This window comes from Urocitellus parryii, chromosome 15 (assembly GCF_045843805.1).
Source record: "Urocitellus parryii isolate mUroPar1 chromosome 15, mUroPar1.hap1, whole genome shotgun sequence".
Taxonomy (NCBI): Eukaryota; Metazoa; Chordata; class Mammalia; order Rodentia; family Sciuridae; genus Urocitellus; species Urocitellus parryii.
In genome coordinates, this window is record NC_135545.1 from 33,331,660 (window position 1) to 33,355,083 (window position 23,424).

Genomic DNA, 23,424 nt, shown 5'->3' on the forward strand with positions numbered 1-23,424 from the left:
ATCTGAGCAACTTAGTAAGACCCTGCCTCGAAATCAAATGAAAAGGACTGAGGAGGTGGCTCAATGGTTGGGCACCCTTGGGTTCAATCTGAAGAAGGAGGAGGAGGAGGAAGAGGAAGATGAGGAAGGAAGAAGGAGAATTTGTAATTCCCATTTTTGCAAGAAAAAAAAAATCGCATTTAAAAAGCAAAACATTTGAAGGACCCAATCCTAAAAGTTAACAAGGATCATTGAGATGTCCTCCAGGGACAAGGGACAGCGCCCTCAGCCCAGAGTGCTCCCAGTGTACGAGGATCACCAAGTGCGGAGGAGGGGCGTTGCAGCCTGAGGTCCAGACCACAGAGGGGGAGGGATTTCATGCTTCTCTCACAGTCTTGCCTGGAAACTGGCAGCGGAAGTCAGAGGAAGGGGTTCAGCTGGAGCTGGGGGGCTCCCTAGGGCCCCTCAGATGGGATGCAAGGGGGGCACCCAGCAGAAGTCCTCACCTCTCCCTCCCCCACCCCTCCTCTCTCCACAGCCTGCTGCACAGAACCGCGGTCCTCACGTTTACCCGAGAGCTGGAGGAGCAGAGGGGGACCCAGGAGAGGTAGGCCCAGCGTCCTCCCAGCCCCTGTCTGGTCAGGGTCACCCACAGCAGGGTGGCAGGAAGTCCTTGACTAATGCACAAAGGGACAGGAAGTGAGCAGGCTTGGCAGGGGGTGCTGCTGTCCAGGGGGAAGGTCAACAGACAGACGCCTCCCCATTTTTTGGTGCTTAAAGACAGCCCTGAGATGGAGGGTGTGGACACACGCTGCGGGGAGGGGTGGGGGGAGCCAGAGGCCAATGCTCCGGAGTCTGAGGCCCTGCAGCCTCAACCCAGCGGAGGCTCAGGCTGCTGGTCAGGACTTCCAGCTCTCTGTGGCACGAGGCCTCATTTCTGCGTGTCCTCCTCCTGGGCTGCCCTGGCCTCGCACACGGACAGACCCAGCTCTTCCTCCTCTGTGTCCACCGCAGTCTCTTGTGCATCGTCTGAGGTCAGAGCTGGTCAGAGCTGGCGTAGCCATCGATGGTGTCACTGATGAGGATGTTGAGATTAATGGCAGTAGCAGTGGAGGTTCATTGAGCATTTACTATGTATGCAGTAAGCTCTGTGCTGAATCAATTCACACATGTCACTATGGAGTGACACACCCCGGGCCAACTTGGAATCAAGGTCTCACTGACTCAGGGCCCAGCCTAGAGACTGAATGGTGCACAAGATGCAGCTGGCGAGGGACTGTGAAGACAGTGGGCGAAGTGTCTGCTTACCTGGCCTTGGTGTGTGTCCCTCCAGGGCTGCATTTCTTGACAACCTCATGTCCCCCCTGTCCTGTGAGCTACCCCCGAGCTCCCGAAGGATCAGGTATGCCGATGACCTCCAGGCCCCGTGTGGTTCTAGCCTCCCCTCTTCCTCCGCCTGAGGTCTGACCCAAACCTCAGGCTCCAGCCCCCTATGCTCCCCGGAGGACACCATGCCCTGCCGTGTCCAGGACCTGTGGCCCAGCTGTCCCCCACCCCAGATGGGGCTCAACGAAGCAGCCCCCTCAGCCCCTTCCCCTGCCCGGGGGACCTGCTCCCCCAGCTCTCTGAGCCCAGCAGCTGAAGACGGGGACTCTGGCTGGGGAGGAGGGGACTCCTCGGGGCCCTGCTATCCTGACCCTGGGCCTCAGCCTCCGCAGGGCCCCTCCGGGGCTCTTCTTGGCTTCTCTCGTTCTGTCTGTCTGTATCTCCTCTTGTCTGTCTGTCTCCCTCATTCCTATGTCTTTTGAGGTCTCTCTTCCTCCACCAGCCTTAGTCTTCTGTGGTCTGTCCTCCTCTGTCCCTGTCTCTGTCTGTGTGTGATGTCCTACGGAGATGCAGGGTACAAGTGGGGTGTGGTGGCCCCCCTCGTCTGTCTGTCTGTCTGGGTGCCAGATGTGTTCCTGTCCCTCCTCCCCTGCAAGCCTGGCTCTGTGGGTGTGGTGGGTGGCGGGACTGTGACCTCCACCTGTGGGCGGGCGTGCAGGGCTGCGGTCTCCCCGCTGCAGGCTGACGCACTGTGGCTTCCAGACCAAGCACCTGGAGCAGCTCTGCAGGGCTCTGGGAGGAAGCGGCCACCTGGGTCACCTGGAGTGAGTCCGGGGCCGGAGGGTGTTGGCGTGGCGTTTTGACTGCTTAGATCGGGCGGGTGTTCTTTTCCTGGAGTTAGGAGCCCATCAGAGAATCTGATGAAAGCTGTGTCCCCCTACTCCCCAAATGCACGTTCTCAACATTTGACGCCCTCTGAAGCCCACCCCCGCACCCCCCAGGAGTGCATGAGCTCAGGAAAGAACCTGGGGGAGGCCCAGCGGCCCCCTGTAGATCTGCGGGACCCAGGATGGCAGCCCAGGCTGTGCCCATTTCAGAAGAAGCCAGTGACAGGGCCGAGGACCCAGGCCAGCGCCCGCCCACCCCCCACTGACAGTTTTTCTCCCTCCCCCTCCAGCTTCTCAGGCAACTCCCTGGGGGATGAGGGGGTGACCCTGCTGGCCCAGCTGCTCCCGGGGCTGGGCCCCCTGCAATCCTTGAAGTAAGTAGCCAGCTAGGCAGAGCTGGGGTTTGTCCTCTGCAGGATGGGGTGGGGACACCTGTGTCACTCACCCGCCCTCCTGGGGTTACAGAAAATGCCTGTGAGTCCCCAGACCCAGTTGCCCATGCAGAAAAAGAGAAAGTGCTCATGCAGGGCCGCGGCTCCTTCAGCTTCGATTGGGCAACGACTTCTTTCCCGTGGAGACAGGCCCGAAGGCCAGCTTCTCACTCGGGGTTTCACTTCTCAAACTCAGCTCTGCATGGACCCCTGGGAACCCAGCCACCTGCATTAGGGCGGGCACGGGTCGTGTTCAGGGCCTGGGGGGTCATGGGAAGTCCAGCGGAAGCAGGGGGAAGCATTGGTGACTAACGGCTGGCCCCGTGCTGGCCCCTGGGAGCCGCCAGGGACTGTGGGCTGGGACTTGGTCTGGGTAGGAAGGGAGGGTTTATGCCAGAAAGGGCACTCTAGCAGGGTGACCAGAGAGGAGGCTGTCCACTGTGGAAAGGAGCCCTGCAGCAGATCAGAGCATCCTTGGCTCCTACAGCCCCCTCCTCCAAAGTGAGAGGAGCACTGGGGAGAGGGCACAGGTCCTGGGGCCCCAGCTGACTTTGCTACCTACTGACTGTGTGACCTTGGGTGGGCTGGCTCGCCTCTCTGAGCCCCTGGTTCCCAGTCAGCAGACACATGAACTGGAGGCACGATCACTGTTTGTCCAACCTCTGGACAGGAGGACTGCCCCGCAGCCTGAGTGCCCTTCCTGCTCGGACACTGTGTCTTGGGACAAGCTTGGGAAAAAGGAGGTTGCTCCTGGTCCTGCTGGGGCCTGCACCTGGGCAGGAAGGAAGGCCTCCGCTTCGCAGGCAGACGACACGTAGCTTGAGCCTGCAGAGCACGTCCCTGTGTGACCTCCTAACACGGGGCTCCACTGACCAGTGCCTGGGAGGGCCCTGCACACTCAGGGTCTTGTCACTTTGGGCGACACCTGGCCTCTGCCTGGCCTCTGTCTCCCTTTCTGTCCAATGAGGTTGGGAGGAGTGATCTCCGAGCACCTGGGGCTTGGTGGGTTCTGTCATCTGAAATCAGGGACAATACCCCCCAACTCCCTGTCCTGTGCTCTGACCAAAGAAGGTGTGTCTGAGTCCTGGGTGGCCTCCGTCATTGTCACCCTGTGATCTGCAGCCTCAGCGAGAACGGTGTGTCCCTGAGTGCTGTGTGCTGTTTGTCCCAGTGCATGTCTGCTCTGCAGTGGGCGGCCCACCTGGATGTCAGGTGAGTGCCCCTCTGCCCCTCGCCCTGCCTGACCCCTCATCCCACAGGCCATCAGCTTCCAGTTGGGTCCCTCGTCTGTCTTGTCACCACACATCCATCCTCAGAGCCCTAGATGGTACCAGGTCCAGTGAGGAGGTGCTAGGTGTCCAGTGGAGAGATGGAGGGGTGGAGGGGTGGAGGGAAGGGTGGAGGGATGGAGGGATGGAGGGAGGGGTGGGCGGAGGGAGGGGTGGAACAACATGGTCCCAGAAACACCCAAGTTTCCCAAATTCTCCGTGGGACAAAGCCCATCAGCCCCCCTTACTCCCTCTCCCAGTTGTTCTCAGAGACTTATAGGAACACTGGGAGCCCTGTGGTGGCCTTGGGAGCTCAGGGATCTGAGACCTCTGGAGCTGATGAGGCCACAGAGGGAGGACACCAGCCAGCACAGAGCTATGGCCCCCCATACAGAGCTCCCATGGTTCCAGAGGCGCTGAGCCTCCTACCCCCAGGTCCCCAAGAACAGGAGGTGCAAGGCAGAGGGACCCGGCTGAGCCACCTCCCAGCCATGCAGCTTTGGGCAGATCCTTGAGCTCACCCACACCTCAGTTTCTTTATGTGAAAAATGAAACTCAGAAATTCTAATTCCTACCTTCACGGTGTTATCGTGAGAACCCAGTAAGAGGACATTGGCCAGGGGCTCCGATGTGATCTCCTGTTGCTGGACTGAACTCGCTGAGGAAACAGGCTGTCCCCCAGCCCTCCTGTACGGGGGTCTGGCCTCTCCAGGGCTGGGTCGGAGGTCCTCTGCCCTTTCTCAAATAGCTGCCTCCTCTCTGCTTCCAGCTTGGAGAGCCAGCAGATCCTCCTGCAGGGTGACAAGAGAGGCAGGTGAGGAGCGGGCATTCCAGGGGTTTGGGTGGGCTCCCCTCTTGCCCTGATCCCCATTTCCTCCAGGGGTCCCCACCCCACACCCATGCTGGCCCCTGGGCTTGGGCAAACCCCCACCCCACCCCCGGTCAGGCACCGAAAGTCACCCTGCTTCTGAAACCGCCCCTGCCCAGGGTCCTGGAGGAGGGCGGGGCGCTGCGGGGAGGACCCGACGGCAGCCACAGCTAAGCAGCGTGGGAGGGCACCGGGCAGCTGTGTTTCTGATCTGGGGCTTTTGCCGACTCGGCTTCATGAGACTCACTGCCCCGCCGCACCCCGAGAAACCGTCGATGCTCTTGGAAAAACCGCTTTGCGGGTGCCCGCGGCTGCCCCCTAGTGGGGACGGGCGTCCCGGGCTCTCCTGGGAAGGGGCCCGCTGGGCAGTGGCTTCATGACTTATGGGGTGGGCAAAGCATCGCTAGTCACGTGGGCCATCTAGGGCCTCGTTTCTGGGGAACCTCTCGGGGACATGGAGGCAGAAATCACATGGATTGCAAAGCCCATGATGGGGCGGGGAGGGGCTCGGTCCTGGCTCCCTGCACCTTCTGCAGCCGCCCTGGGACAGCTTTGAGCTGCTTGCTTTTCTCACCCTGGTTTCCCTGCCCCGGGCCTCAGTTTCCCTGTCTGTGCATGGAGGGGCTGGCCCTGGATCGAGGGCTGGCAGCCTGTGGGAGCCCCTCCAGCCCTGACTTCTGAGTGCCCGGTTCCAACGTGGCTGATTCCAACTTTCCTTGCAGGGATGGGTGGATGGGTGGCTCCTCTGCAGAGTTCCCAGCCAGAGCCCACTTCTCCGGGTTCGGTCAGCGCAGCATCCCCAGGAGCTTCTGGTACTGTCTCCCGCTTTTGGTTTGGGGTAACCACATGGAGTGTGGAGGGGGGGTAGGGAGTGGGTAGAACCTAGAGGGCCCGAGCTGGGGATTGGGAACAAGGGAAGAGAAAGAGTCGGAGAGAAGGTAAAACCACAGCCAGGGGCGTGGGCGCTGCCGGAGCCCTTGGGGCAGCTCACAGCCCGGCCCCAGTTCTGAGGGAGCAGACTTCACACTTCTCTAAAGCAGACAGGACCGTCCTGCCCTCCAGGGAAGCCCAGTCCCCAGAAGGGGGTGTGGAGGAGAAGGGGGCGAGGAGGGTTGCCATGTGCTTCGGGGACACCTATTAACAGAAAGGGGCTACCTCTCTCCCCAAATATACTACCATGCACAAGAGAGGTGGGGTGCGGAGAGAAAGGCGGAGTGCTTTTGCTGGAGCCTGGCCTGGGAGGTCAGAGATTTCCCTCTCTGCCACCAGGGACTGAGACCCCAGCTGGGACTCAATGTCCTCCCCCAAGAGAGATACCTAAGCTGAGGCCCCAACAGAGTTACAGGGAGGAGAGAGTGAGTAGTGCCCCAGGCAGGAGGGACAGGATGAAGGAGCCCCTGGCTCTCAGAGAGTGTTTCTGTGTGGCTAGAGTGCAGAGGACAAGAGCATGGCGAGGCCGTGGGAAAGGCATTCCTGCTTGGTCTAAAGGTAATCGGGAGCCACAGAGGGTTTTAAGCAAGTGGAGAAGCCTGGTCAGATTTGCAGATTTGCAAAAGGAGAACTCAGAGAGTGTTAGATGGTCCAGGTGAGTGAGGATGGTGGCCCAGGCTCAGGTAGGGCAGTGGGAGGGACGGAAGGATCCCCGGACGGGATCAATGGGACACTCAGAGGCCTTGGCTGTCCTTGTGGTAGAACAGGAGTCGCCAGGGAGTCGGGGATCCTGGGGAGAGGAGAGAACGCTGAGCAGGGTAGGGAGCCTGCCACTGAGGAGGAGGAGAGGGACCCCGGCTGCACAGGGCCCTGGGCCCTCTCTGATCCCCTGCCCCTCCCTCTGTCCCTTCTCAGCCTCAAGGAGTGTCAGCTGGAGCCTCTGAGCCTCACCAGCCTCTGTGCCACTCTGGAGCAGTGTCCAGGGCCACTGGAAGTGCAGTAAGTGACAAGACGCAGCCCCAGAGGGCCCCATGTAACCAGGGTGGGGGCCCCTGTTTAGAAGACAGGAGTCTCTCCCGTCCCTCCCTGCCAGGCCCTGCCAGCCCTCGCCCACGGGGGACCTCCGGCCTGTTGGTAGGAGACTGGTTGTCCTCAGCAGCCCCCAGCCTCGGACACCACCCCTCCCACCGGAACCTGCCATGCTGGACCTTCCACTCCCCACACTCACCCCAGGACACCGGGGAGCCCTGTCTGTCCCCACCCAGGCACCCACATAGGCCGGCCTGTGTGGCTGGAGGCTGTCACCTCTAAAAGCCCTTCTTTGGAGTTCCACACCCCCAGGACCACCTCCACCTGAACACCTGTGACAGGGGACTGGACTTGCAACCAGGAATCTTGGTTGAGCCACCTACAAGCTGGTGACTTTAGGCAAATGACTTTAACTCCCGGGCCTCAGCTTCCTCACCTGCAAAGCCCATGGTCAGCCTGTCCTTCGGTGGTCTTCGTTGTCCTTGTATTACAATAATTACCTCAAAGAGCCAAGACAAGCTGCCTCGCCCGCACAGCCCCCTTCTCGGGTCAAATCCAATCCACGCCCCCCTTCCCCCGTTCTCCACGCCCCCCCCGTTCTCCACGCCCCCCCCCGTTCTCCACGCCCCCCCCCTTCCTCCACGCCCCGCCCCGTCCTCCACGCCCCCCCCCCGTCTCCACGCCCCCCCCCCCCGTCCTCCACGCCCCGCCCCGTCCTCCACGCCCCGCCCCGTCCTCCACGCCCCCCTTCTCCTCCACGCCCCCTTCTCCAAGCTCATTTGCATATTCAGTTTTTACCTACTTAAGTAACTGAAATGCTTGGGACCAGCAGTGTCCGAGATCTGGGACTTTGCTTCAGATTTGGGGATATTTATGCAAACACATAGTGAGATGTCTTGAGGATGAGACCCAAGTCTAAACGGAGTTCATTTCCGTTTCCTATATACCTTATGCGCGTACCCTGAAGGTAATTTCAGACATTTCTAGTGCAACCCCTCACCTGAGGTCAGATGTGGAATCTTCCACCCGTGGCATCATGTCAGCTGGCACTCAAAAAGTTTCCAGTTTTGGAGCATTCTTGATTTCGGATTTTTGGATTAGGGGTGTTCACCTACATTTACAGTCCGGCGCTGGGACTTTCTGCTGCGTCTTGCTTTTGGTTTCATCTCAAATGCCCTCCCAGCCTTTCCAACAAGATAATCCATGTTGACTTCCTGGCCCGTGTCCTTTCCAGACCTTTCTCCGTGTTCAGACACATACAGATACTGAGGCAGGGGGTTACTTCATTTGTCAGTCAGGGATCTTACCATGCAGGAAAAATCCCTCTGCAACTCATAACTGAACGACACGGTTTTCCCTGAAGATCAAGATCTGTGCATCAGATTTGATTCTATTTGTTTGTTTGATTTTTTATTTTTCCTGCACTGCAGACAGAGCCTGGGGCCTAGTGCATGCTAGGCAAGTGCTCCACCACCCAGCCACATCCCCAGCCACCAGCTCATTTTTTAACAAGCTATTTTAGAACAGTTTCAGATTTTTTGGGGGGGGGATGGTACCAGGGATTGATCTCAGGGGCACTCCACCACTGAGCCACATCCCCAGCCCTAGTTTGTGTTTTACTTAGAGACAGGGTCTCACTGAGTCGCTTAGCGCCTTGCAAAGTTGCTGAGGCTGGCTTTGAACTCGCCATCCTCCTGCCTCAGCCTTCCAAACTGTGGGGATTACAGACATGCACCACCGCACCTAGTGCCAATTTCAGATTTGATTTACAAAAATGTTGCCAAGAGAGTCCCCGAACCCGTTTCCCTTGCTGTTAACATCTTACACGGCCACAGTGCACCAGACACAGTGAAGAAACCAACCTGGGCACATGACCATTAACTCCAGCTTTATTCAGAATGTCCCAGCTTTTTTACCAATGCTCATTCTTGCTGTGACCCAGGATTCCACTCGGGACCCCATGTTGCATTTGGACACCCAGCTCCTCGGCCTTCTCTGGCCTCTGGCAGTTTCCTGTTCTGTCTGTGTCTTTCCTGCTCTTGGTGGTTCTGAGGAGGACTGGTCAGCTGCTGTGGGAAATGACGTTTGGTTGGCGTTTCTCTGTTTTTCTCTTAACTAACCTGGGCTTGGGGGAAGAACGTCACAGAGGCAAAATGCCCTCTCTACACACCCTCTCAGGGCCGGTGCCCTCGACGTACCCCTGCTGATGTGGAACTTGGTCACCTGGCCAAGGTTGGGTTAGAGTCCCCGCTGCAAAACCACATTGTAATTTCAACAGCATTTTATTATGGAGACTCTGAAGCATCTATAGAAATTAAAGAACACTCAGGTGGCCTCCACCTACCTCAACACGCTCACACACTCACTCGGGGTCTTTTTTTTTTTTTCTTTTGGTACTGGAGAGTGAATCCAGGGGCGCTTAACCACTGAGCCACATCCCCAGCCCTTTGTATTGTTTTTTTTGATTTTTGTTTAGAAACAGGGTCTCACTGAGTTACTTAGGGCCTTGTTAAGGGGCTGAGGCTGGCTTTAAATTCACGATCCTCCTGCCTCAGCCTCCCAAGCCTCTGGGGTTACAGGCCAGCGCCACAGCACCATGCCTTGGCCCAGCTGTCCCAATGCGCCCTGCTTATATTTTGAATCAATTCCCATTACCTTACGCACTCATCTGTGTGTATTCCAGTGTGCAGAGCTTTGTTTTTAACATGGCCACAAAATCGTTATCAGACCTAAAATACTCACAGTGATTCCTTAAAAATCATACATCCCCACGATACCCAGTTGCCCCCGATGGTCTCCTGCACGTTCTTCAGAGTGTTTGTGTATCCACGTCTTTGGATTCCGACCCTCTGCCGTGAGGCCGTGCTACGTTCTGCTCCAGGTCCCCCCAGAGTCTAGAGTGCATCTAGGCTCCTTCCAGGCTCTCTCGAGCAGCGACGCTGCCACACAGCCCGGAACACACTTGGAGCACTTAACTCTCAAGCACCAACTTCTACCAGGCTCGGGACCGGGCTCTGGGGGACACAAGGATGACCCGAATGCTTCAGGCCTTGCCCACTGCCTGCCCTGAGACCACAGGGACCACAGGGGAGAAAGCAGGACCACAAGCGGCTCCTGCCCCCTAGTAGAGGACGTAGGTGTGAATCCCAGGGGGCTCAGAGAGAGCAGAGACCCCGGGTGGGTGTCTGGAGGTCTCCTGAGTGCAGCGGGGTGGTTGGAGCGTCCAGACGGACGAGTGATGAGCAGGAAGGTGGGCTCTGACGGGCTGGCTTGGCCTCCTCCTGCTGACCTGCCTGCACTCTGAAGCTCACTACCGGGGGTGCAGCGGGCGCTCTCAGGGGCCCGCAGATCGCAGCCCACTCGTCTGTCTGGGAAGAGGGGAAAGCCCTCGGGAGTTCGTGGTGCAGCGTGCAGAGGGATTGGGTCTGGCCCCTCCCAGTATTCTCCAGATTTCTCCAACCTTCCAGCCCCAGCACTAACTCAAGGCCCCCGTGTGGCGGGGAGGAGTCTCCAGAAGGTCCTGGCTGGGAGGCCCTGCTCCCTGCTCTCCTGGAAGGTTCCCCTCCTCACTCAGATGCTCTTTTGCAGATTATCCTGTGAGACCCTGAGCGACCAGAGCCTGGAGACCTTGCTGCAGTGCTTGCCGCGGCTCCCCCAGCTGCGCCTGCTGCAGTAAGATCCCACATTTCTGCTCCCGGGCCTTGTCCCAAGGCCCTTCTGTTACAAAGCCGCCTCCTCTTCCTCCTCCCTCCTTCCCTCGGCAAGTTCATGATTTCATCAGGCGCAGCTGGACACTCAAATCTGCTTCCAACGTCCCCCAACTCTCTGTCAACCTGAGAGCAGGGGAGTTATTTGTCCCCAGGGGGTCTCAGTCTCCCCATCTGGCAAATGGGTTTTCTGTTCCCTTGCCCTTCCCCAAGGTTGGGACCCACATAAGCCAGTTCCTCAAAAAGCACTTGACTGGAACAGCGTGGCCAGTATACTACCATCCTCCTCCCGGCCACAGGAAGGTCACCTGCTCCTAAGAAGGCCAGTACAGGTGCAGGCCACATATATGTCACACTCCTTTTTTTAAAGGTCACCATCTTAGCTCCGTCACAGTGAAGCTTTGAAGCAGCCTCTCCCAAAGTATTTAAAATTTCTATTTTCTAATTTCAGCTCAGACTGGTTAGAATTTAAAAAGGATTTACTTTAAATATTCTTCAAGCAGAGGGGGAAACAGCTGCGGCTGAGATGCAAAATACAACAGGAAACTAAATCATAATATTAATAACAGCACCCTGAATACCAAGACCGAGAGCCTGGGACGCCTAGGACGGCTCATGCCACCTCTGGGGTCTTGCTTATCGTCCACTTCTATGGGGACAGGGGAGGCACGGCAGCATCCAGAGGCCCGCAGCTGCACAGCAGCCGACCCACGGTCCCTCTGTGGTCCTCCCCACCTGCCTGGACAGAATGGGTCGGGAAGGGCTCCTATATTAACCATGAGGCAGTTAAAATGAACAGGTGGGAATCCTCACACCAGAGAGGGGCTGTTCTTTGCCTGAGTCACACAGCCTTGGTCCCAACTCCTCATCTGTCTTTAGCCAGATGACCGACCCTTACCAGGGCTTACATTTTGTTTTGCTCATCCTTCGGTGTTTGTGCATCTGCTGTGAGCCAGGCACTATTTGGGGCACTGGAGACACAGCAGGGGCAAAGAAAATGAGCAGGTCCTTGATTCTTGGAGCTCGCCTTGTCGCACAAGGAGCCAGGCCATATGCAGATCGAAATCAAATAAGACGAATGTGGCCAGGGGTAAGGTGATTTTTCTTGATGGTAAATGAGTGGACAACTGGACAGCTGAGTTAGAAGATGGCAGAGTGGCAGGGAACATATCTTAGGGGGGACCCTGAGCTGCCACCTCAAGTAGGAGAGGGAGCCAGTCTTGTGAAGAAGAGCAAGGCACTGCATTCCAGGCAGAGGGAACAGCAGGTGTGAAGCCCCGAGGCACGATGGAGTCAAACTGGGGAGCAACGATGCTGCAGGGAGACTCCTTGGAGAGAAAGTGGAGGAGATGGGGGTTAAGGAGGACCTGAGGATGCCTCCAAGGCAAGGTGGACCTCACGCTTCTCTAAGGCGGTGGCTTGGAAGTGGAAGTGATTCTGGCCCCTCAGGAGACATTGGGCAGTGGAGGTATTTCTGGCTGTCACACTAGGAGTGGGGAGCGCTACGGTGGCATCTAGCGAGACAGCTCACTGGTCGGTCCCCACCACAAAGAAGTACTGAGCTCAAATCTCAATAGAGGCTTCTCACTCTGTAAGGACTTGCCTGTCAAGTCTGTGTTATGGGCACAAACATTAGTGTCACAACAATAGTAAACACGGTGGCGGGCCAGTGTCATCCCTGCTGGGTGTAATCACATCCCCAAGCACCAGAGAGGAAGGTAGATCAGGATCCGATCCGTTCTCTTTTCCAAATAAGGAAGCTGAGGCTGAGAGAGGTCAAGTAACTTATTCAAGGTCACACAGCAAATCCAAGCCTGCTGGCCTCCCAGGCCCCTTGTCCCTCTCGAGTCCCTTCCCCACGGCTCTGCGTGCCCCCCCCCTTTCCTGCCCTCTGTCCTGCCCTCTGTCCTGTCCTGGTTTCTTGTCCATGATCTCGCTTCTGTTCCTTTCCTTCTCAGGCTGAGCCCGATGGGGCTGTCCCCAAGAAGCCCCTTGCTGCTGGCCGACGTCTTCAGCCTGTGCCCGCGGGTTCAGAAGGTGGACCTCAGGTGGGCATTGTCCTGGAACGACCAGGCTGGGCTCAGAGGGCTGGGCCTGGAGTCTGTGGGTACAAGGGACAGGACGAAGGCAGTGGGACCCCGCCACAGGCTGTGCTTCTGAGGAGGGATGCCTGTCCCCTGGGAGCACCCTGTGGCCGTGGGTGGCTGAGCCGGGTGCTGTCTGCTCCAGGTCCCTGACTCACGCCACCCTGCACTTCAGACCTAGCGAGGACAAGGAAGGTGTGAGCTGTGGGTAAGTGCCCCTTCCAGACCGGGGGGCTTTGGGGACAGTAGACTGGCCTCTTGCGTAGTCAGACAGAGCGCAGACCGGAAGGACCCTGCAGGGAGACTCGCTGCATCCGACATGAAGACGTGGACGTCCAGAGAGAGCTGAGGGCCTCCAAAGGGAGGCAAGAGGTCTGCGCCCACCCGGCCAGAACACAGGGGCTGCAGGCCAGCTGCCCAAGCCCAGCTCCACCGAGGCCTGGCACCTGGGCGAGCCCTCGTACTGGCCCTCCGATTCCGAGCCACCGTGCTGCGGGGTTTGTGAGCCCAGTGAGGCCATGCCCAAGGCGGCTGCTCCCCCAGACCTAAGGGTCCTTCCCCTGCTGAACCCAGCCAGGCTCTGTGGGCCCCAGGGGAGAAGGAGGAAGGTGTTGCATGAAAGCAGAACCCGGAGCAAGAGGGGACCCTCTGGCCGGGCACGGTGGCCCATCCTGTAATCCCAGCTGCTCAGGAGGCTGAGGCAGGAGGATCTAGAGTTCAAAGCCAGCCCCAGAAAAAGTGGGGCGCTAAGCAACTCAGTGAGACCCTGACTCTAAATAAAATACAAAATAGAGCTCAGGATGGGGCTCAGTGGTCGAGTGCCCCTGAGTCCAATCCCCAGTACCAAAGAGAGAGAGAGAGAGAGAGAGAGAGAGAGAGAGAGGGCAACCTCTGAATGCAGAGATGATGTTTCTAGAAACTATTGTCACCAGCTCTCCTGTGAGACTTGGACCCATCCCTCTGGTGGTCCATCTCTGTCACCTCTGCCAATGTACCCATCAATGAGCTGGACAGCAGGGAAGGACAGGAGAGGGATCTGAATCAGCGTGGGCATGCCGGAAAGAGCAGATGTGGGGCAGAGTGACCAAAGATGTGTCTTCAAGGGACTGACAGGAACTTTGAGGTTTTAGAGAACAGGGGAGCGAGGGCAGGGGTGGGGACATCTATGGCTGGGGTTTCTGCAGCTGGCGGAGTCGGTCCTCTTGGTCAGGCCAGCCCTGCTTGGCCATCATCTGCAAGGTCGCTCTGGAGACGTCCTTATCACTTGAGGGACAATCCAGTCCCCATGAGATGATGGCTCCTGCGTTCGGCCTCAGTTACTGGCATGGAGGTGACCTCATGGGGGTGGGGCACAGTAATCTGTCCACGAGGCTCTGCTTTTCTGGAATCCGAGGTGACTGCCGTTTTTCTGGGTGCCCCTCCAAGGCTCTGGTCACCCTTGAGAACAGTTCCATGCTCTTATCTCACTGTCCTTAGTCTTAAAGGGGGTGGATAGGTCATGGGAATCTAGGGCTAGTCAACCCACCTCCCGCTGCTTACAGGATCAACGTGCCCCCTGCAGAGGTGAGCAGGGACCTGGTCCCCAGTTAATAAAGGAGACAGACACAAAACACAGGCAGAGATGCCGTTAGGGATCCCCTGGGCACCTGCAGGCGCTGACGAAGAGTCAGTGCTTTGAGCAAAAGCAGCTGCCAGTTCTCTGTTACTGAACCATTTTAAGAACCTTGCTCACACTTACGCTTAGCAGCTGCCAGCTGTGGTCACAGAGCAGTAGGGACAGGGCCAGGATGGGCACCCCAGCCATCTGCATGGGCTCCTCCCTCAGTGGCAGGCAGCTCTTCTGCAGGAGGTGAGGAAGCGGAGAACCGGGGCCTGGGCGTGCGCCTCGGTGGTGGAGTCGTGCCCAGCAGACAGGGGCCCTGGGTTTGATCTCCGCCAACACCAACCTGGGTGCCCAGTGGAGCCCGTGGGGGGGTGGGATGGGGGAGGTGGGGCGGTGCTGGGTAGTTTCAGAAGATCCAAGGTGGAGCCCAGAGGCCACGCCCAGGTCTAGCCAGGATGGAGAGGTCCCAGAGCTGACCGCCTGGTCCCCTGTTGATGTCCTCCCTCACCCCCAGGTTCCGGAGCTGCAGCCTGAGCCTGGAGCACGTGGAGCCCCTGTGCTGTTTGCTGAGCAAGTGTGACAACCTCAGCCAGCTGGAGTGAGTCCAGGGAGGGGCGGGACTCGTGCCTGGGTGGGGCTGGGGCGCTGGCGCGGGTGGGCATGACTCCCACGGGCCACCTACACCTTCGGATCCGCTGTCAGGAGAGGCGTAAGATTCCCGGGACATCCTAAACCTGCCTGGGCCCGTTTTCTCTCTCACATCCCCGGTCCCCACGTGGCAGAACCAACTTCTGGGAGCCCTTCAGAAAGGGCCCTAGGACCTGGGCCCCGGGGCTGCCCCTGTTCTCCCAGCTGGTGACATTGGTCCAGAAAGTGTGGCTCAAACCACAGACGGCTCGAGGACAGGGAATGGGAATGTCCCATGGTTTCACACGTGACCCAACCAGAGGGGCAGGCCCCAACCTTTCTCTGGTCCCTGAATGTATCATGGCTCCGGACACGGGCCAGGGGTCGGGTGAGAGTGAACTGGCTCTTCTCCAACTCCTGAGAGCCTCCTGGACGCGCAGGCCTGGGGCGCCCCCAGATACTGAGGGGCAGCCTGGGGCGGGCCTGCTGGGGAGCTGGGGAGCCGGGGAGGGGGGTGGGGCGGGCAATGTGGGGTGCTGGTCGATCCTGGGTGAGGGTGACGGTGGTGATATTGTGGGTGTGGGGCCGGGGATGGCGTGGTGACATTGAGTAGCCGTGACAGTACACACGGTGGCCACGGGGACCGTGGGGAGCAGGCACGGGGACCACCACCCACCCCTGTGACCGACCCCTTGCAGTCTCGCGGAGAACCTGCTGGGTGACGATGGGCTCAGATGCCTTCTGGAACACCTGCCCCAGGTGCCCATCTCGGGGTCGCTCGAGTAAGTGGGGAGCAGGCCCAGGACAGGGGACAGGGAGGCCTCCTGGGCCAGGGCATGGACGCGTCCCTGGAGGGAATCACTGGGAAGGAAGGGTCAGTTCTGGGGGACACAGATTTGGAGATGTCCCCGCAGGAAGAGGAGGGTCCCCAGGAAGCCATCCACACTCTTGCCCCACCTCTGCTGGGCTCTGACCTGTTGCTAGGCAACAGAGCTTTGTGCCCTGGTTGTCCCTGTCCCTGTTCCAGCAGGTGGGGCTGCCTGTGGGGTCTTTCACGCCCTGTGCAGGCCACAGGGGCAGTGGCGCGGTGCAGCTCGCAGGGACTCGGGGCCTGGTGCCGCTCCGTCTGGGCGTAGAAGTGTCCCCCTGGTCCTCTCGCCCCAGCGCCCTGGCCTGGACACTCAGCCTCTTCTGCAGTGACGGCTGCGGGGGTGAGGGGCTGGCGGGCGCCATCCTGAGCCTCCTTTCCCCCCAGCCTGAGCCTCAATGGCATCTCGCGGGAAGGCGTGTGGCAGCTGCTGGAGACCCTGCCCTTCCACCCGCGGGTCCGGGAGGCCTCCGTGAAGTAAGGCGACAGGACGCAGCACCCGAGATCGGCAGCCACTCGGGGCCTCTGCCCCTCTCTGCTCAGGGAGTCACAGCTTCCACCCCCTGACACCCAGTGCCACGGGGAGCGGGGCTCGTGGGACGGGGAAGGCCAGGTCCATCATGAGGATGACCATCTCCTCCAGTTTGCCAGGGTCCTTCTGCCTGTAGCTTCGCCACCTTGTCCCTGTGGGTGTCCCCTTCCCTCTGTGTCCCCTGGGCACCCGTGTCACCGTGCTCCCTGTCCTCTCTCCCTGCAGCCTGGGCTCCGCGCAGGACTTCTGGATTCACTTCTCCAAGCCGGGGGAGACCCCACGGACCACACTTAGGTAACCCCGGGGGCAGTGCTCGTGGGGTCTGGCCAGTGGTGGCCTCCAAGCCTCCTCCACTGGGGCCTCTCCTCCTCAGTCTGCCTCAAGCTCTCTGCCTGCGCTTGGTCCCCCACATCTGCCACGGACTCCCCAACCTCCAGTCTGAACTCTATACTGGGGCAATGGGGAGCCACTGAGGAGTCTAGAGCAGTAGAGTGGCATGGCCAGGGGTGTGTGTGTGTGTGTGAGAGAGAGAGAGAGAGACTATGTGTATGTGTGTGTGTGAGAGAGAGTGTGTGTGTGTGTGTGTGTGTGCGTGTGTGAAGATCCCCTGGCGCTGTGGGGTGAATGGGTTGGAGGAGGCCTGGCCAGGGGCAAGGGGACCCGTTTGGAGGTGGTGTTTATAGCTGAAGTGAGACATACAGAGGAACTGGCCCAAGGACACGATAGTGAGGCTGAGAGAGACAGAGCCCAGGGCCCTCAGGGGATGATGATGATGATGATGATGATGATGGCCGATACATCTCCCCAGCCAGCCAGGCCTTTCCGAACACTTTATAACATTAACTCATTTAATACAATAACCCTGAGGGGCAGGTTGTCCTCCAATCCCTTATTGTACAGATGAGGAATTAAAACACAGAGAGGTTCAGTAACCTGTCCAGGCTCACACAGCTGGGAAGTGACCAGACTTGGATTTATTCTCAGATGTTTCCAGAATCTGGACCCCAGAAACCTCAAGACTTACAGTTAGGGTGAGGCTCCGTGGCCCAAGTATGACCCAAAGGCCCTGCCTCATCTTGTTCCTCAATCTGAGCACCTTCCCTCATGCCCTCCCCCAGCACCCCACATACTCACACACACTCACACTCACACGCTCACACTCAGTCACACACACACTCACACACACACTCACACACACACACTCACACATACTCTCTCACACCCACACACACACTCACACACACACCCACACTCACACTCTCACACACACCCACACTCACACCCACACTCTCACACACACGCTCACACTCACTCTCACACACACGCTCACACACTCGCACTCACACACTCTCTCACACACACGCTCACACTCACTCTCACACACATGCTCACACACACACTCACACACACACCCACACTCACATACACACTCTCACACACACGCTCACACTCACTCTCACACACCTTCACACACACTCACACACTTATGCTCACACTCACACTCACACACGCTCACACTCACACACCTTCACACACACTCACACACTTATGCTCACACTCACTCACAAAAACACTCACACTCACGCTCACACACACTGCGGCCTCAGGGCCTTTGCTCTGTGGGTGTGCACACCCGACCTCTGCTCACCTGGGCCCGCAGCCTGCAGCCTCTTCCCTGCTGCTTCTGAGAGAAAATTCCCAGAGCCCTGAAGTCCAGCCAGAGGCCGGTCCCTCCTGGAAGCCCCCGAGCAATAGCCAGGGCCCTGTCCCCTGAGCGGGCGGCCCTGTGCTGCCCCTTTTCAGCTGAGGGTCCGGTGAGTGGCCGCCTGTCCAGGAGGATCTGCCTGGCCTGCCTCCTCTCCGGGGCTCTGAGCAGGAGGGCTGGCCACGCTGGGCTGGACGGAAGCGGCTACTCCTGGCCTCCTGCAGCGGGGGAGGCCCTGCCTGTACCCACGCTGTGGGGATTGGGGAGCAGTGCACCTGAGGCCGGTCCCCTGGGCACCCGGAGGCCTGCCCGGTACCTGGCCGGAGCCAGGGTCCCCAAGTGACTCACTTTAACACTGCTGGGGGGAGGGGGTCCTCCATCAGAGACAGGCAGCGCCCAAAGCTGACGCCGTCCCTAGCCCTCCGCAGGCTGGCCCAGGCCTTGGCCTCCGTGGGGCTCCCCTGTGGGGTCCCTGGGGGGAAGCAGAGCCAGCGGCCCTCGCCCACCAGGCCTGGCCCTACCCTCTGCCCCAGGCTCAGCGAGTGCAGCTTTGGGCCCGAGCATGTGCCCAGACTGGCCACCAGCCTGAGCCAGGCCCTCCAGCTGACAGAGATCACGTGAGTGACCAGGCCAGCCCCTGGGACAGCTACGAGGTGGGGCGCCCGGCCAGAGCCACGCCAGTGACCACCGTCTATCCCCAGGCTGACCCGGTGCAGCTTGGGCCTGGAGCAGCTGACCCTCCTTCTGAGCCGGATGAGGCCCCCTGCAGGGCACCTCTGCCTCAGGTACCTCCCGCCCTCCCAGGGGGCCCAGGACCCTGGCCCTGGCCCTGGCCCACACCCACACCCACACCCTGCACTGGACCCATCTGTCCCCGAGTCGCCCCTGGGCACCCAGAGAAGCTGTCCCTCCCCAGGGTGGGGCTCATGCTTTGGGTTTAAGAAATGAAAGTCCCAAAGGACTCCCAACCAGGGGTTAAAATACATACGCTTATAGAGCCCCAGAGTTTAAAGGCACCCAGGGGCTGGGCGAGGCTCGGTGGCAGAGCGCTGGCCTCGCATGTGTGAGGCGCTGGGTTCAATCCCCAGCACCACATAAAGATAAATAAGTAAAATAAAGGAATTGTGTCCATCTACAGCTAGAAAAATATTTTTTAAAAAAATCCGAAAAATAACATACCAAAAAGCAAAAAGGTTTTGTTTTTGTTTTTGAGGTACTAGGAATTAAACCCAGGGGCTTGCACCTGCTAGGCAAGTGTTCTATCACTGAGCCACATCCCCAGCCCTTTTTAATATTTTACTTAAATATTCATTTATTTTGAGACAGGGTCTCACGAAATTGCTGCCTCAAACTTCTGAGCCTCCTGTCTCAGCCTCCCCAAGTAGCTGGATTATAGCTATGTACCATTGTACCTGGTTAGAGAAAATAATTTTTAAGAACTTTTATCCCATTACTGAGGTGAAACAATTGCTGACATTTTCCCATATTCAGTTCATATTTTTATCTTTTGGCTCAAGTATTTTAAAATAAAGTATAGACCTCATAAGCTATCCTTCCTAAATCTCGAAGAAGTCAGGAGGTTTTCTACACAATCACAGTTCGATCAGGACACCTAAGAAACTCAGTAGCGATTCCTGGTCTAATCTAAAATCGCCCCCATTGTCCCCCAGCGGGACAGCTGGTTGTTGGACCCAGGACCTGGACAAGGTCCACATTTGCATGGGGGCAGCTGACTTCTGGTTTTTCAGTTGTGGCCTCTGTGCTGCAGACCGCCACCCTCTGGCTCTGTCTGGTCGCCTTCTCCTGATGCCATGGAGATGGTCCCCCTACCCCCCACCATCCTGTCAGCTAGAAGTTAGATGAAAGGCTTCAGAGATGAGCTCATGTCTCTGACTTCATGGACAGCACGGTCATCGCAGCCCATGACAGGACATGGGAGATCCGGCTGTCCCCAGACCACATTTTTAAAAAGTGTAACAAAATACACATCACAAAATCTGCCTTTTTTACCACCCCCCTCCCCCCAGCAGTACTGGGGCTTGAACTCGGGGCTTCACGCATATTAGGCAAACCCTCTGCTCCTGAGTCACAACTCCAGTCCCAAACGTACCATCTTTAAGTGGACAGTCCAGTAATGTCAAGTGCATTGGGCAGTAGATCTCCAGAACTCTTTTCATTTTGAAAAACTGAAATCCTGCACCCAATAAATAATAATTCCTGATTACATTTCCTTCAGCCCCGGAAGCCTCCACTTTGTTTTCTGTCTATGCATACGACTACTCGAGGGACCTCTGCTAAGTGGAATCAGACCATATTTGACCTTTTGTCCCCAGCATCATGTGCTCAAGGTTCTGCCTTGGGGTAGCCTGTGTCAGAACTCCTTCCTTTTTAAAGGCTGAATACTATTCCACTGTACGGATAGACCACAATTCGTTCGCCCATTCATCTACCAAGGGACCTTAGGTTGCTTCTACCTAGTGGACTTTTAAATAATGCTGTTATGAACATGTATTCAAAAATGTCTTCATGTCCCTCTTTTCAATCCTTTTGGGCAGACACTCGGAATTTTTGGATCTCCCAAAATAACATTTTAAAATAAAACTTTCCTAAGCCTAAAAATAATATGTACTCGTTGTAGAAATTTGTGGAAAATCCAGAAGAGCATAAAGAAGAAAATAGTGTTTTTTTAAAAAAATGTAACATAACTATAAAGGAAGACTATTTTAAATCACTCTCTTTTTCCTGCTTCTAAATTAATGCACATTGCAAAAAGTTTATAAAATATAGCCGGCAGTGAGGGTGCACACCTGTAATCCTAGTGACTTGGGAGGCTGGGGCAGGAAGATCTCAAATTTGAGGCCAGCCTCAGCATCTTAGTGGGTTGCTCGAAATAAAAATGAAGAGGGCAGGGGGTGGGGGTGCTGGGGATGTAGCTTAGTAGTGGAGCCCCCAGGGTTCAGTCCCCTGTACTGAAAAAAAATCATAAAACATAGAAAACTAAAGATAATAAAATTCGACCAAATGAACAAATATTTAATGTATTTTCCTCATATCCCCATCTCCCTCTTTCTCTCTGTATTTTTTCCTCTTTAAATGCAAAGTCAGGGTCACAGGGTGGTTTCCTGTCTTTGTCATGTTAACATGATAGGGATCTTTTTTTTAAGAAATAACATATTCGGTTGGCATTGCTGCAGAATGATGGTTGGCACCAGGGTGACCTTTATTTCCGTTGTATGCGTCTGCCTAATTGTATAATTTTATAGTTTTAAAATAAGTCCCCAACTAAAAAGCCTCCCGCCCCTCCCGGTTCCCCTCCCCCACCCAGAGTGCAGATCAGCTGCTGCTGGCCCTGGGGGACCTTATCTGAGTGTGCCCCTCTGTGACAGGGTGGAGGAGCCGTGGGTGGGCAGAGCCGGGGTGCCCGCCCTGCTGGAAGCCTGTGCCCAGGCCTCGGGCAACGTCACTGAAATAAGGTGAGTCTGGGGAGGAGTCCCCTTGGGCTTCTTCCTCTCTCCGTGACCCTGGGGACCCTCTTTTGACCAACCCTCTTGGAGACGTTGACCTCCGAGACACTGATCTGGGCGGGTTATAGCTGGGTCACGGGCAAGTTCCCTGCGTCCCCCGAGATTGTGGGGGTTCCAGGGACCTCCAGGAGGGCCACGCCATCTGCTGGGATTGTGCAAAAGTCAAGCCACAGGATCAGACGCAGGAAAGAAGGAGGCGGGCAGGCGTGGCTGGGAGCCCAGAGTGGTCACCTGGGTGTGGCTCTGTGACCAGAGATAACAGAGGGACATGTGGCAGCTGAGAGCGAGGGCTTCGCCTCGCTCCTGTGTCCTCGGATCCCAGCTGGGTGTCCACTGCTCTGAGCCTGTTCTGTGACTCTCTGGCCTCAACCTCCTGCTCTAAAAACTGGAGTCTCGTGGCACCCCTCCCAGGGATGGAGGCTCTGGAGAGCGTCCAAGAGGCTGGAGGGCTGCCATGGGCCCAGAGCACAGGTCCTGCCTCTGGGAGGGACCGAGTCAGGGCCCAGGGATGCTGAGGCACCTGCCCCCTGGGAGGCCCCACCTGACATTCAGGCCAAGCCCGTGAGCTCAAGGGTGCAGATGCCACCTGCAGATGGGTCCCCTGCCCCATCCTTCTACCCCGCTGTGGCCCATGATCTTCCTTGAAAAATTCTGGAACTGCCCTGGACACCTGAAAAGGCTCTCGTCGTGGTCTGAAAAGCCTCTATCAGTCCCTTAAAATCCATGTGAAGACTCAGGGCAGGAACTGCTTTCTGACCCCCATCTGGGTCCTGGCTGGAAGGAGGCGGCCCAGGAAGGGGGTCCGGGAGCCCTGGTGGAGGCCTGGCAGCCCCCGCCCTGGCTCAGCCTCCAGGGGAGGCTGCCACAAGCCTCACCCTGGCTCCTGGTGCCCCCGGCAGCATCTCTGAGACCCAGCAGCGGCTCTGTGTGCAGCTGGACTTCCCTCGTCAGGAAGAGAACCCAGAGGCTGTGGCCTTCAGGTGGGACCCAGCGGCCGGGGCCCCGGGGCGTAGGTGGTGGCGGGGAGTGGGTTCGAGGCTGTCCTCACCGAGATTCCCCGTGGCTGGGCTCAGAGCCTCTGACGTCCAGTCTTTGCCTGTCCCACGAAGCCTCCTGCCTGTGTTCCCCGTCTGCACCCCAAACCTGTTCCCAGCTGCAGGCACCTCCATCGGCTGAGTTCCTCCAACACCACTGTGCTCTCTTGGACTCAGGGTCTTTGCACAGACTGTTTCCTGAGGCTCCCAGGTCCCCAAGAGCGTCAAGTTCTCCCATTACCTACTCTCAGAGACCTAGAGCCACAGCACATTTTTGATAATTAAAACGTCACCATTTTTGAGTGGATGCGGCCCCACATGGATACATTCTGGGGAATAGGGTGCGGCTGAATCTCAGTCCCCCCCGGCCTCCTTGGCCAGGTGCCCCCCCTTGTTCAGTGAGCAACCTGTACGGCCATACCAGCGGGTGCACCTGGACCCCTCCTCTCAGCACTGTGCATAACTGGACAAACTGTGCGACGTTCCCCTCTGCCATGCGCTCCATGAAGAAGGAGGCTGAATCCTCCATCTGGAGCAGGTGTTCATTTCCTGCCACCTCTCCTCCGTCTGCCTCCAGGTTGGCTCACTGTGACCTGGGGACCCATCACAGCCTTCTTGTCACACGGCTGATGGAGACATGTGCCAGGCTGCGGCTGCTCAGGTGGGTACCCAGCAACACAGGTCGAGACCTGAGGTCTCTGCTGAGCCAGGACCTGCCCCAGGCCATCGGTGACACTGGCCTTCTGGCTCCCCTTTGCCGGAGGGACGTGTACAGGGAGAGCCCCGGGCGGCACCGGGAGCTCGGGTGGTCCTTGCCCTCTCCTGGCCTCCCCTTCTGCATGGGAGGACCCCGAGATGCGTCCAGCCTGCAGTCCTCTAGCATGTCCTTGGTCTCTCAGCTTGTCCCAGGTTAACCTCCCTGACACCAGCGATGCCAGCTGCCTGCTGCAGCGCCTCCTGCTGGCCCTCTCAGAGCTGAGGAGCTTCCGGTGTGCAGATAAGACTCCCCCCAGCCCCTGCCG

The 23,424-nt window shown here is 57.8% G+C and overlaps 1 protein-coding gene across 6 annotated transcripts in view; it reads left to right on the forward strand.

Annotated features, from left to right (window-relative positions):
• The window catches only part of Nlrc5 (NLR family CARD domain containing 5), an 82,290-nt gene that overhangs the window by 47,800 nt on the left and 11,066 nt on the right, over positions 1-23,424 (forward strand). For all 6 annotated transcript variants that reach the window (XM_077793339.1, XM_026395631.2, XM_026395630.2 and 3 more), the window contains 21 exons: positions 518-586; positions 1,313-1,381; positions 2,046-2,129; positions 2,483-2,566; positions 3,746-3,835; positions 4,661-4,705; positions 5,482-5,571; positions 6,605-6,688; positions 10,307-10,390; positions 12,384-12,473; positions 12,655-12,717; positions 14,627-14,710; positions 15,438-15,521; positions 15,995-16,084; positions 16,365-16,433; positions 18,378-18,461; positions 18,546-18,629; positions 21,231-21,317; positions 22,268-22,348; positions 22,980-23,063; positions 23,302-23,391. In XM_077793339.1, the coding sequence (XP_077649465.1) occupies positions 518-586; positions 1,313-1,381; positions 2,046-2,129; positions 2,483-2,566; positions 3,746-3,835; positions 4,661-4,705; positions 5,482-5,571; positions 6,605-6,688; positions 10,307-10,390; positions 12,384-12,473; positions 12,655-12,717; positions 14,627-14,710; positions 15,438-15,521; positions 15,995-16,084; positions 16,365-16,433; positions 18,378-18,461; positions 18,546-18,629; positions 21,231-21,317; positions 22,268-22,348; positions 22,980-23,063; positions 23,302-23,391 (1,689 nt within the window). The remainder of the gene's footprint in view (positions 1-517; positions 587-1,312; positions 1,382-2,045; positions 2,130-2,482; positions 2,567-3,745; positions 3,836-4,660; positions 4,706-5,481; positions 5,572-6,604; positions 6,689-10,306; positions 10,391-12,383; positions 12,474-12,654; positions 12,718-14,626; positions 14,711-15,437; positions 15,522-15,994; positions 16,085-16,364; positions 16,434-18,377; positions 18,462-18,545; positions 18,630-21,230; positions 21,318-22,267; positions 22,349-22,979; positions 23,064-23,301; positions 23,392-23,424) is intronic.